Consider the following 14204-nt stretch of genomic DNA (forward strand, 5'->3'; position numbering starts at 1 on the left):
GATTTAGTTAGGTAGTACTTTATTGAGGATTTCTGCATCTGTGTTCATCAAGGACATTGACCCAGGGATACTATAGTTCTTTTATTTTTGTAGTATCTTTACCTGGTTTCAGTATCAGGGTAATACTGGCCTCATAAAAGGAATTTGGAAGCTTTCCTTCCTCTTCTATTTTCTGGAACAGTTTGAGAAGAATAGGCATTATCTCTTTTTTAAATGTTTGGTAGAATTCTAATTCTAAATTCTAATTCTAAAACTGAATTCTAGAATTCTAATTCTAAATTCTAATTCTAAAACTGTGAAGCTGTCTGGTCCTGGACTTTGATTTTTGGAAGTTTTTTGATTATTGATTCAATTTCATTGTTGGTAATCAGTCTGTTCAAATTTTCTATTTCTTCTTGATTCAGTTTTGGGAGGTTATCTGCTTCTAGGAATTTATTTATATTTCTAGGTTGTCCAATTTGTTGGTATACAATTTTTCATAATATTCTCTTATAATCCTTTTTATATTTCTGGGCTGTCAATTTCTCCTCTCATTTATAATTTTGTTTGAGTCCTCTCTGATCTTTTCCAAAGAACTAGCTCCTGGTTTCATTAATTTGTTCTACTGTTTTGTTTTGTTTCTATTTCACTTATTTCTGCTCTAATCTTTATTATTTCCTTCATTCTGCTGGTTCGGAGTTTTGTTTACTCTTCTTCTAGCTCCTTTAGGTATAAGGTTAGGTTGTTAATTTGAGATTTTTTTCAACAAGAAATATATTTTTAAAGGGCACAATAAACACAAATTTAGGATAATGGTGTGTCTGGAGGGGAGGCAGAAGAATGAGATGGGGAGGTACGTATAAGTTATGGAAGCTGTTTTTCTTGGGTAGGATGGTGGGCTCATGGGTATTTAGTATTTTAAAAATGAAAACAAAATAATGGAGGGACAAAATAATGGAGGGCAATTTAAAAGTGGCAAAAAATTAGAAATAAAGTAGTCAGATGCTGAAATTAAATACCCCAAGGAAAAAAAAAACAATCTTTCTGGGATACTAAACATCTCTAACTATTCAGACTGGATTTTTGTTTTAAATCCAAAATGTATACATCCAAGTTAAATGCTGCCCTTCAAAAGTATCTATCACATGGGGCGCCTGGGTGGCTCAGTGGGTTAAAGCCTCTCCCTTCGGCTTGGGTCATGATCCCAGGGTCCTGGGATTGAGCCTCACATCTGGCTCTCTGCTCATTGGGGAGCCTGCTTCCTCCCCCCTCTCTCTCTGCCTGCCTCTCTGCCTACTTGTGATCTCTATCTGTCAAATAAACAAATGAAATATTTTTTTTTAAAAAGTATCTATCACATGTGACTATAAATTCCAAAACTTGTGACCACTGCTTTCCCCTCAGAAATAATTTACAAGATACTCTCAAAACTAAGCTTTTTAAATTCATAAAAATCTCTTCTCTTTCACTAAACTAGCACTGTCCAGTTTAAAGGTCTAGGATCAGAATGACCTTGGTTGTTTCCTAAAATCAAATCTACTCTCTACAGACAATAATCACCACTGGGAATATTTAAGAGAATAAGACAAGTCTCAGAAGTCAGTCTCCACGGAGTGTGTTAGCAATGAGAGAACTGCAAAAGCAAAAGCATGGGCACTATGGCTGTGAACAATACCTGGTGCTAATGTTCAGGGAAGAGTGGCAGCCATAAATATAAGAGTGCAGCCCTACTGAATGCAGCAACTCAAGCTGGTTTCAGAAACCTGAAGGAGGCCTGCTTATCCAAAGACCCCGGGATCTACTGCTGAAAGGAATTGTGAAAAGCCCTCTAGTTGTTGCATTCAATCAGACTATAATCTTACATTATGACTGTTAAATACTTGCATGGTCTAATTTTTCAAGGCTATACCATATCTATTAAATTACTTTATTGTCTTCTAAATTCTAGGAGTTATTATTATTTCAACTGGCATTCATTCTACATCGACCGATGGGCCATCTGAAAAAGTGAAATTTATTTAGAGTTACATAGATATTCTATGGCCAAGTCAGACCCTGAATCCAAGTCCCTTAACTTGCAGCTCTGTGCTTATTCTACCAGTCCAAACTAAATATAACCATCTAAACCCAAAGCACTTGCTTTGGAGAACAATGAGGAAGGCAGACTTGCATCTAAATCTCAGGAATAATACTTACTGCAAGCTGGAGAGCCAATTCAAACTGCTTGTCCTGGAGAAGCTGTTGGATTTGGGTTGCCATGGGGACAGGAATGAGTCTCCAAACAAAATGATTGCTGGCCACGTAGATAATATTTGATCTGGATGAAGGAATAAGGATATTAGCAAAGCTTTAGCATAGGCTTTATGATTTTAAAGCTTTGCAATAATATGGCAGCTACAGTAAAAAAGGAAATTCCTTACCCTCCCGAGGTAATGAAGCGGGGCCTTTGCAGTTCAATGCTCTGGACCAGAAGCCTTGGCTCAAATGTTCGGATCTCCACATATCGAGGCAAAACGGCAATGATGTAGGGAGGCTGGTGCTCTGCACAAGAAAAGAACGCTTCCAGTTGTGGATCTGGTCTCAGGCTTTAGGTCTATGGGCTGCTTCAGTTTCTCATTTCTATGCTGCATTCAGATGAGATCTCTAAATAGTCCACACTCAAATACCAAGCCAGGATCCCATGCTGTGATATCCAAAGGGAAAAAAATTTGTTTTGTCCAAGTGACCCTAAGAGGAATCTTGTGCACAAGAAGGACGCATTCAGCTTTGCTGAGTGACCTGATCCCACTCCGACCATCTCCTCCAAAGGACTGGGTGAAAGCAGTCCTTCAGCTGCTCCCTTTCTCATCAGTCACAAAACCAAGCCAACAAAGTCCAGCTGCCCCTAACAATGCATCAGTGGGAGAAGGTTAAATGAGAAGGACAAGATGAAGGCAACTTCTTTCTTCCCTAAAATGAGGCTAAAGAGAGTTCCACATTTCTGGCCAAGGTTATTTCTGCTTCAGATTTTCAGAGGGAAAAGATGCAAAACTCCACCTGATGCTCAGTGATTCCCAGAGAAAGCAACTGGCTGGCCTTCTTAGTGTGCCAGTTTTCTACCACTTACACGAGGTCTCTGGAGTGTGAATCACAGAAACAGAAAGTAGAATGGTTGGCCCCAAGGGCTAGGGGAGGGAGAAAAGGGTTGTTAATAGATACAGACTTTTACTGTTGCAAGATGAGAAAGTTCTGAAACTTAGAGCTGAAAGTTGGGAGCTGAAGGAGGGAGAAAAGGGTTAATAGATACAGACTTCTACTGTTGCAAGATGAGAAAGTTCTGAAATCTATTGCATGACAATGTGAATATATGTAACTACTGAACTGTACACTTAAAAAATACTGTACACTTAAGATGACAGATTTTATTTTTTTACAATTAAAATAGAAAAAAATTTTTTAAAGATTTTATTTATTTATTTGACAGAGATCACAAGTAGGCAGAGAGGCAGGCAGAGAGAGAGGAGGAAGCAGGCTCCCCTCGGAGCAGAGAGCCCGACGTGGGGCTCGATCCCAGGACCCTGAGATCATGACCTGTGCCGAAGGCAGAGGCTTTAGCCCACTGAGCCACCCAGGTGCCCCTAAAATAGAAAATTTTTAAAAGGAAAGAAAAAAAGTAAAAAATCAACCACTAGATGGCATAATAATCATATAGAAATTTAACCTCAAACACTCAAAGAGTTTCTTCTTGTGGCTAATGTGCTACGGATTTATTTCTGCCATGTATTTTCTGACAAAAAGTTTTCCACATTAATACAGTTTATACTCTAAATACCATAAAAATTTTAAAGCCAGAAGGGAACTGGCCTAATATTTTCATCACTTTGAATGCTATTGCTGTTACTGTGCTAATATTTTTCATCTTATCAAAAAATTTAAAAACTTGCTTTGCATTGGATTTTTTTACTTCTCCTTTAATGCTGGCCTCATTTTTAAAAACTAGTATAATCTGGGGCGCCTGGGTGGCTCAGTTGCTTAAAGCCTCTGCCTTCGGCTCGGGTCATGATCTCAGGGTCCTGGGATTGAGTCCCACATTGGGCTCTCTGCTCAGCAGGGAGATTGCTTCCTCCTCTCTCTGCCTTCCTCTCTGCCTACTTCTGATCTGTCTCTGTCAAAGAAATAAACCTGAAAGGGCTTTGGAAGCACCAAGGGGGAAGTGATTCATTCTGCCTGCACGTCAGAAGACTTCAGAGAGGAAGTGCCACTGAACAGGGCCTTGTCATGTGAGCAGGACATTGCGGGCAAGAGAAGAGAGGAAGAGGCAAGAAGAGCCCAGGAGATCATGGCCAGATGAGGGGGAGTCCAAGACGACTGGAGTTCAGGTGAAGTGGTAAAGTTGAGAGAAGTATAAATGAAGTTTAACATGCACACCACTGAAGAAGTTCAGTCTTCGTCTTGTCAGATGGTGGTTCTCCCACCCTATCTAGAAAGAATGCCCAGCTCTTCCCTTCCTCAGTATGTTAAGGCACAGAAATATTTTTAAGACACACTGCCAAAGGCACTGGACACTGACAAAGGTTTTAAAACAGAAACTCTCACACTAGGGAATGAGAAGCATACTCTTCACACGTATTACACATATCTCCATCAATTCTACCATAGCCCCTCTTCTGAAGGGAACACAAGCACCCCACAGAAGACCACAAAGCTTCTCATGAAGTTTTTAGCCCCTCAAACTTGTTCATATACATAATCTTGGGCCTTACAAAATACTGTCCTTTTGATTATCTTCCTCCTGATCTGTTCATCAATGAACACAACCAGAATAATTACTCTAGAACATGATGCTTTTACCAAAACATTCTACCAGTTAGGAATCTACTGGCCTCTCTGACCTTCGCATGGGCCTCTAAAAACCAGCCCTACTCTTATTCCTCTGTAATTCAGACCACCTGTTTCAACCAGGTCAGTCCCTCTAATGCTCTGTCAAAAAGGAACATTTCCGATCATTTTTAACTATTTTAACTATTTTTTTCTGCCTAGAATGCAAGGAATTTTTCTTTAAGCCAAGTCATAAACTCCCTGCCTGGTCTAGTCCAACCTTAACTATGCAATGGAACTTCTTACTGGCAAGTTGAACTTTCTAAATGACTGAATCTCAACTCATCCAACTGAACACCTTGAGCAATGCCTCGTTTTCTCTTTTTATCCAAGATGTTATCCTTACCTCCCCAGCTAGAGTCCTTAAAGATGGCATGTCTCTATGCCCCACTCCACAGCAGTAACTATTTTTAAAATGCTCACTCCTCTGACTGAAAATGAATTGCTGTGAGGGTGGTTATACACTTCCAGGCAATACCACTGCTGAGAGCCTGGGGCAGGGTGAGAGCAGAAATACCTAATGTGCAGGCCAGAGCCTGACATCTAAACGCAATCTGCACTTCCAAGCTACAAAAGAGAAGCAATACCCACCAAGTCAAAAGCACATCAATACTGAGTTACATGTACTACAGGGATAAATAAAGAATTGTCACTAATTTCCAAATGTAGTTGATCTGGCAGAGGACACATTAAAACCATTACACAGAAAGTAAAACAAGGACTAAGAAATAAAAATATATGGCAACAGACAATCACTTCCTAAAACACATAACTCAGTTTTAAATTTCTCCCCCTCTGGGACAAAACCTGGCTTCTTACAAAGACCAGAATATCTCATTTTTAATGACCTTAAACACCTGTCTACTTCTAAGAAGGGGAACTGAGAGTAAGTGACAATGTAAACCACAGTCTGTGAAAGCCATGAATGGGATTCCCTTCTGCAAGGATGGCACACAATCCCAGCCCAGAGTGGGAAGCAGCTGCTATGGTGTTCTCACCCATGGCCACTGGTATGTCTGTCCAGTTCAAGGCACATTTCTGAGTGCAGATCCCCTCCTCATTGAGCACCACGGTGAGATCATCCTGGCCCACAGCCACTTTTCCATCTGCCAGAGGTGCAACTAACGGCTCCAGCTGTTTTCCTGTTGGAAAGAGCTCTTTGATGGACCCTTTTCCATCCACCTATAGGAAGACACAAAATGAGTCAACCAGCATTCTCTCACCAGAGGAATGAACAAGGCCTAAAAAATCCAAATAAAACCCTGAGCCTACAGAAGCCAATAATATTCCTTGTTTGGCATAAGGAAATATTATAGAGTTTGTTATGACAAATTTTGTCATCACAACATAGAACCAGTTCTCTTTTTCTCTAACACAGAGACAAGCATCTAGGCTGGCAACTAACAATGTCAAGTGCTGGTGAGGATGCAGAGCAACTGGAACTCTCATTCGCTGCTGGTGAGAATGCAAAATGGTACGGTCATTTTGTTTGCTGGCTTCTTCTAAGGTGAAATATATACTTACCATCCAACCCAATAATCCCATTCCTTGGGCACTTGCTCAAGAGAAATGAAAACTTATGTTTACACCAAGACCCGTATGTAAGTGTTTATCGCAGCTTTATTCATAATGGCTAAAAACTGGGAACAACTTTGTCCTTCAACTGATGAATGGATAAATGACCATAGTACATCCATACTATGGACCACTCACTACCTAGCCATAAAGAATATGATGACATGCACAATACAGATGGATGTCAAATGCATTATGCTAAGTGGAAGAAGCCATATTCAAAAGGCTACATACTGTAGGATTCCATTTATATGACATTCTGGAAAAGGCAAAACTATAAGAGATGAAGAACAGATCATTGATTACTAGAAGTTGGGGCATAGGAAAAGGGGTTGACTTCAAGGGGGCAGAATGAGGACATTTTTTGGGTGATGGAACTGCTCTCAATCTTGATTGTGGTGGTGGTTACGTGACTCTAACCATGTTAGAACCATACACCCGAAAGAATGAATTTTACTGTCTGATCTAAATGAGTAATTTTTGAATAGCTTGGGCCTAACCCAAGATTTCCCACCCTCAAAAGATTGTACCCTCAAGAAGAGGAAAGGTAGTCAGAGTACTGAGAGCCTACCCTCCAGCTTCTGGCTCTGTATCCCCAGCCCTCACAGACTTCTTTCAGCACCCACAGGCCTAGCTGCTACTCTGCGCATCCATCAGCTGGATACGGGCGACTCCTCTACCAGTTTGCAACTCTGAGGCTGATCAAACCAGGACAGTCAACAGTATAAATATGGAACAAATATGTTAACTAGATAAATAATGAAGAGCTAACACAGTGGGTGGTAGGAAAGTGGGGAGAAATGGAGATGGGGGAGAAAGGCTTCTAGAACTGCCAAGTCTGGAATATGAGAGGGATAAGAAATTTGGATTATGCTATGAAATGCATGGTATATCAACCTATTCTACATACAGTACGCATAATGGAGGAAAAAAAAATGTCATGGATATTTACCACTTAGGTTCAGAAAAACAGATTACAAAACAATGTGTATAACATGCTATTTTTGTAAACAGGTGGAAGCTCATCTACCAAAAGGTTAACAGTGATCATTTTGAGTGAAGGATTTATGGATGATTTGTACTTCCTTTATTTTGCTTACCTATATTTCCTTATTTTTTTTATATTAACATATGTGGCTTTTGAAATAAAAAAAAATAAAGTTTTAAAATAACTATACTAAAAGGTTTGAGGGCGCAGAAAACTCAAAGTCTGAAAAATACATAAGTTAATACTAAAATTAGTTTATAAGGCGCACCAAAGCCTTAAGATGACAGTCCTTGGTAATGCTATTGAATGGAGGCAAGCAGCCCTAATTATCTGTTCCAATAATTAGATACATGATGTGGATAATTCATTATGTAGAGAATTGAGAGTTCATGCTGCCTGGCACCCGACATCTATTTGTAGAGATACTGAGAAGCATAAAAAAATAGCCAAACGTACAAACACAAACCCTGTTATGCCAAAACAGGCAGTCTCTTGACCTGTAGTTCAAAAGCACATGATCCTCTCCCCCAAGTAAATGGATGATATATGCAAAAGAATAAGTTTTACCCTTATTAAGTAGTAGTCTCTCTTGAAACCCACACAGATAGAATTTTCGCACCAGGCCATGGACTTGGGCACATCTGGTACGCTAAAGTCCCCCTGAAGAAAGAGACCAAGAGTTCAAATGGAAAGGTATTAAAAGAAAAAACAAAACAAAACAAAAAACCATGACTTTCCTGCTATTCTACCCCACCTCTTCAAAATCACCATCACCCTCATCTAAGCACAAGTCTGTAAGCTTAAGGCTGAGAAACCACTTGTAACAAAAATTTAATTCACCCATGAACTGGATGACTAGACGCCTTTAGAAAAGGTGAAACCCACTTTGAAATAAACCAATCCATATAAGCGCTGCAGAACTGGATGACCACTGCCTCTGAAGACCAGGAGACTCTGACGAGCGGCCATGGATAGGTTCCCACATACTCACGGTAGAGCCTTCATGTGGAGAGAACTCCAAGACCAGAGCCCAGACCTTCAGTGTTACTGAACAGGAAGCCTTTCAAGCTGTGAGTCAACACAGACCAGGGAACAGGGACTTCACCTGCAATTCATGGAATTCCCTGTCCTTCCAGAAGTAGAGCTGGAGCTTCTTTTTCACAGCGACACACATCCGCAGCACCTCCTCACCAGTCTCTGTGTGCTGGGAAGAGACACCCAGGACAAATGAGGCGGTGTATGTGGTGACTCTGTAACTGAGTGACAGCTAAATTTGAGATTTTCTGCCTTGAAATGGCTACTAATCTGAAAATTCCCTGTAATATAAAGTACCCCTGCCAGACAAACTGAGTGGAAGAACACCATTTTTTTTCTAAGACGTTCTTAGAAACAATAGGCTGAGAAGCGCTTCCCCTCCAAGGGCTGCCAGCCAAAGACCCCAACCCCGGCAAATCTCTCGGACATTCATAATTCACACAGGAAAAGCCCAGGGAAGGCCTTCACCTATGTAACCGCTTACTCCTTTTTTTCTTAAATGTTTGTCCACTCATGGCTGTCAGTACATGCTGGTCAGGGATCAGCATGTGTCAGTAGCCACTTTCAAACCTTTAAGGAGGGAGGAGAAAAGAAATGTCTAAGCATAAAACAATGCAGGGTCAATGTAGACCACAAAGACTAGAAAGTGATCAAAGCTGAGTAAAAGGGTAAGGCAGATTCTTAATAATGTAAGGATGATGAATTGGCATAAGTAAGAAGAAATGTCTTTCCCAAATGACCAAAAACCCCCTAAGATCAAAGAATACAATCACCTGTTCAGAACAAGGTCAATTTAATGTCCCATGTTCATGATACCAGTAAGTCTGGATTATCCCACTAATGATTTATCCATGGGCAAAGACTTTTATCATGGGTTAGTTGCCTCCTGCCAAGACAGATGTCTGGTGCTCTAATTAGCACACATAGGGAACCCAAATGTTTCCCCTTCTGACCACATACAAAGGGGGAAATTTCTCTAACACAATCCAAAATCAAACACTTTCTCTGGAGTCTCTGCTGGGTTGGTATATCAATGTTATTCTTCCCACCTAATGGTAGGAATATTAAGAAAGACCATATTTATTAAAACACGAAGTCAATTTTCATCTTGCCTACACTTACCTGGAGGTCACATGTGAACAGTGAGGCTCCCTTTGCCTTTGAAACCGTAGTGATTTGTTGAAATGTCAATAGGTCATGGACATAAATGTTATTTTCTATTTGGAAGAAGGTATAACAATAGTATAAATTATCACAATTCTCCACACACAAAAGTAACTAACAAAGAGAAGAACCAATTGGCAAGTGTTGGTTGAAGATGTATCTTTGGTTTCACTAACAATGATTTATTCCAGTCTGTTATCAGAATTACATGACAAAATGATAGAGGTCACTTTCGTGCCTTTAAATTTGGGCTGCTTATGCAGAAGAGCTCTTTTGCTACCAAAGCACTCTCACACTCTGTCTTTCTCGAGTCTGGAAACTTGTGATGCAATATTTGTGCAAGAACAGGCTTTCAAAACTACTTCCACTGGAAGCCTCAGTAAAGAAAGGAAATCCTCTGTGGATTTGGTATAATCTCGTGGCAAGGATTTCTTTACTAGCAAAGCAAGCAAAATAATTTCACTTGGGCCTCCTATCTAGTTTTACTAATGAAGGTTTAGTTACTTTATTTCTCCCTCCACCTACAAACTAAGTTTAAAATGATTCCACCATTTGGGCCCTGGGCTGAACAGTACAAAGCATGAGGCAAGTTTCTAGTCCTCGGTTTGTTAAGAAAAGGCCTCGCTGCCTGCCTTCACTTGAGTCTATGGCTTTTCTTTTCTTTTCTAAAGATTTTATTTATTTATTTGACAGACAGAGATCACAAGTAGGCAGAGAGGCAGGCAGAGAGAAAGGGAGAAGCAGGCTCCCTGCTGAGCAGAGAGCCCGATGTGGGGCTCGATCCCAGGACCCTGGGATCATGACCTGAGCTGAAGGCAAGAGGCTTTAAGCCACTGAGCCACCCAGGCACCCTGAGTCTATGGCTTTTCTATCAAGGCCTGAATAGTCTGGTCTTGATCTGTTTCTCCCTATCTCTTGCCACTGTGCCACTCTCTACCACACATCCTAAATTGGCCAGACCACAAGGCCTCTGCTTAAAATGCTTTGCCTCCCTCTCTCTTCCTGCCAAAATCCTAATCATCCACTAGAAGATGTTGTCCCTCCCATTACTAAGATCCACAACATTTTTTATAAATTTCTATTGTTAACTTATCACACTGTATCAAGATTACTTTCTGTCATTTCAGTCTTCACAATCAGAACATAAATCTCAAAACATGTCTCATTCAATTTGGTATCCCCAATGCCTAGAACAGGGCTCAATAAATATCTGCCCAATGAATGAATGAATGAATGAATGACATTTCTTAGACAGCAGAGCTCAAGTTTATGAGGGATACTCTTGCCTTTAATACCCATGTACCCTGCTATGTCTGGTTTGGAACAGGTCAGTTTCAATGTCTATCAAATTAAGCATGAAAGAGTGATTAATCAAGTCATAGCTTTTGTTTTTGACACAGGGAATACAACTGCAACTCCTTTTCTTACCTAACAAGCTGACCAGAATCTTAAACTGGGAAACCACATGGATCTGGAAAAGAACAAATCATTAGACTCAATTAAACATTTCCAACAAGGCTTAACAAATGTTCATTTAAGAACAGTACTAAAGAGGGAATAAAAGAGTTAGGCCAATGACAGGGATCTGATGGATATTTATGTGTAATTGCAATTTCTGCTCATTATAGAGGATCTCAGGCACATGACAGATGAACTCAGATCCCTAATAAGTGGGAGAACAGACAGCACAGAATTCAGAGTTCGTAAATAATGTTATCAAAGTTCTAGCTTTGACAGGGTCTCACAGAAGTCAAACATTCTTGAAGTGACCATCATCACTGCCTACCTGCTGAATCTTTTTGGAGAAGTTTTTATTGGATTTCTCTAGTGTCACTTCAAACCTGTTGCAACCTATGGAAAAGAAACAAACATTCACAGTTCCAAACATGTAAAAACAACCACAACAAAAAATGCTGCTCCCATGGCTCTTCTATAGAAATCTAAATATTCCTAAAAGACTGGAAGCTGGAGATCTACACTAGATAGCTGTCTTCACTAAGTACAGGAAGCTGCCTTCAACTCCCATTTTAGAACAGAGGGTTTCATGCACCTTGACTTGGCATTAGCGGAAAGAATCATACCACAGAAGCTCACTGAAGCTGCCAAGGTACTTGTGGGTCTGAAGGTCTTTTCCTACAAAACAGCACCTTGGCTAAGTGCTTGTAAAAGTAACGGTCAAATGTAAGAGCCCAAGCAATGAAACCCAGCCCGAAACATCCTTAGATCTAGACCAACAAAAGCCCAGCAGCTACCCTACATCCTGCTTCATGGGACAGAGCAAACACTCAACACCATCCCCCTCGGCTAAAGTAATTTAGTGCGTCTACCCTTACTGCTGCTCTCAGGAGATGCCATATCGGTTGGCACATTACAAAAAGGGAAGAAAGTTACAGACCATAAAAATGTGATGCCAGCCTCATGGGGATGACAAAAACAGTTAGCCTCAAAAGTCACCAAAAGGTCAAAAAGAGAATAATTATCACAATAATTATAGCAGCTATCGCAAACTGAGCATATATGTTTAAAAATATATATAAATATAATTATATATATGTACACATATATATAAATATCCTCACAACTACCCCCAAGGAGTAGATATTATTATTATTCCAATTCATATGTGAGGGACCTGACAGGTCATGCAGTTAGGTAGCAGTGGGTGAGAGACGGCCCAGAAGCAAACTCAGGGCTGACTGTAAACCCCAGGTGCTGAGCCGATCCTCTGCCACCTGCCTCCTAGCTTGTGAAGAAGACTATTCACACTGCTGACCCCGAGCTGCTCCCCACAGCTAGTGGGGTCCATGGCCCCGAAATCGGTGGAGCGTCTCCAAGGCAGCCACAAGTGCCCATGCCACCAAAGCTGGTTTTACTTCTTCCACCTGTCCCTCAGCAGAGGAGATGAAGGGGCTCGGGAGTTGTGGGAGATTCATAAACATGTCCTGTATTCTGCCATTACATTTCACGAGAAAAAAAAAAATTCAGCTACTTCCTGCTTGGTAACTAGTTCTATATTTGAAAAGGGCTTTATTATTACTTCCAACAATTCTCTTCATAAGCTGAATTACCTCAGACTGAGATTCTCAAACTTTGTGGCCTCAGGACACCTTCACAACCTTAAAAATTGAGAATCCCAAAACTTTAACATGGGTTGTAGTTATCAATGTAGACCAGGGAATTAAGACCGAGAAATTTTAAAAATCTGTATTTATTAACTTATTTTAAAATATTAGTAATAAGCCCATTACATGTTAGCATAAATAACATTTTAATGAATAACTATTTTTCCAAATTAAAAAAAATGCACTGTTTTATATTTTGTAAATCTCTTTTAAATGTCTGGGTTAATAGAACATGGTGGACTCTCACATCTGCTTCTGTACTATTTTGATACACTGCTTTGATTGAAGGATATGACAAAAATCTGTTCTCACATGGATACAGAACTGGAAAATGGAGGAATATTTTAAAGCTTTTTCATGGGGTGCCTGGGTGGCTCAGTCGGTTAATCATTTGCTTTGGCTCAGGTCATGATCCCAGGGTCCTAGGATAGAGTCTTGCATTGGGCTCCCTGCTTAGTGAGGAGCCTCTCCCTCCGCTGCTCCCCCTGCTTGTGTGCTTGCTCTCTCTCTGTCAAATAAATAAAGTCTTTAAAATAAATTAATTAATAAAAAAATAAAGTTTTTTCAGATAACTGTCCATCTTCTTCTTTGATACCATACGAAACTTGACAAATGGAGTTTCTAACAATGTGGAATCTGAAACCTATTAATGAAACTTCTTGTCAAATTGAAGTCAATTAGCTTACCCTACACATTAATTAATTAATTATTTGATTAAATTAATACTAGGCTTCACACCCAGCATGGAGCCCAACGTGGGGCTTGAACTCATGACCGTGAGATCAAGACCTGAGCTGAGCTCAAGAGTCAGACACTTAACTGATTAAGCCACCCAGGCACCCTCTGTCTTAGACTTTGAATGGATCTTTTTACTCATGAATGATTTAGAAACTTCATGCACTGGAAAATATTGTTCACTGAATCACAAAGATTTTCCAAATGTTGGCATATTTTGTTCTAGGACACACATATCATCAGAAAAGTACTGAGAAGCTGTCGAGTTCATGGTGTGGATATAATTTTTCCACAAATTCTAATTTTCTACTGAAAGCCCTAGCCTGACTGTTAGCCACAGATACTTCCAGTTGTTTTCTTTGAAGTGACAGATTCCTTTGTTCGGTTTTTAAGAAAATATGCACCAACCACCCAAATGGTGTGCAAAACCATAGTCTGTCAGTCATTCTTTTAAACAACAATGATGTTTCATGAAAAAGTGGCCAGTTCAGCTCAGAACTCAAACAAGAACTTTTTCTCAAGGCAGTCACTGTGCTTTACACCTTGGCACATAGCACTTCTTACTACATCAGAGATTATTAAAAAGAAATATTGTCAAGGGGCACCTGGGTGGCTCAGTGGGTTAAAGCCTCTGCCTTTGGCTCAGGTCGTGGTCCCAGGGTCCTGGGATCGAGCCCTGCATCAGGCTCTCTGCTCAGCAGGGATCCTGCTTCCCTTCCTCTCTCTCTGCCTGCCTCTCTGCCTACCTG

The 14204-nt window shown here is 40.4% G+C and overlaps 1 protein-coding gene across 1 annotated transcript in view; it reads right to left on the reverse strand.

Annotated features, from left to right (window-relative positions):
• Positions 1–14204, reverse strand: part of VPS39 (VPS39 subunit of HOPS complex) — a 46434-nt gene that overhangs the window by 21221 nt on the left and 11009 nt on the right. The window contains exons 3-10 of the mRNA XM_047737462.1: positions 11385–11449; positions 11027–11069; positions 9557–9651; positions 8505–8603; positions 7967–8059; positions 5835–6018; positions 2400–2520; positions 2176–2296 (exon numbers count right to left, since the gene is read on the reverse strand). Coding sequence (XP_047593418.1) covers positions 2176–2296; positions 2400–2520; positions 5835–6018; positions 7967–8059; positions 8505–8603; positions 9557–9651; positions 11027–11069; positions 11385–11449 — 821 coding nt within the window. The remainder of the gene's footprint in view (positions 1–2175; positions 2297–2399; positions 2521–5834; positions 6019–7966; positions 8060–8504; positions 8604–9556; positions 9652–11026; positions 11070–11384; positions 11450–14204) is intronic.

The sequence above is a fragment of the Lutra lutra genome, chromosome 7 (assembly GCF_902655055.1).
Source record: "Lutra lutra chromosome 7, mLutLut1.2, whole genome shotgun sequence".
Classification (NCBI taxonomy): Eukaryota; Metazoa; Chordata; class Mammalia; order Carnivora; family Mustelidae; genus Lutra; species Lutra lutra.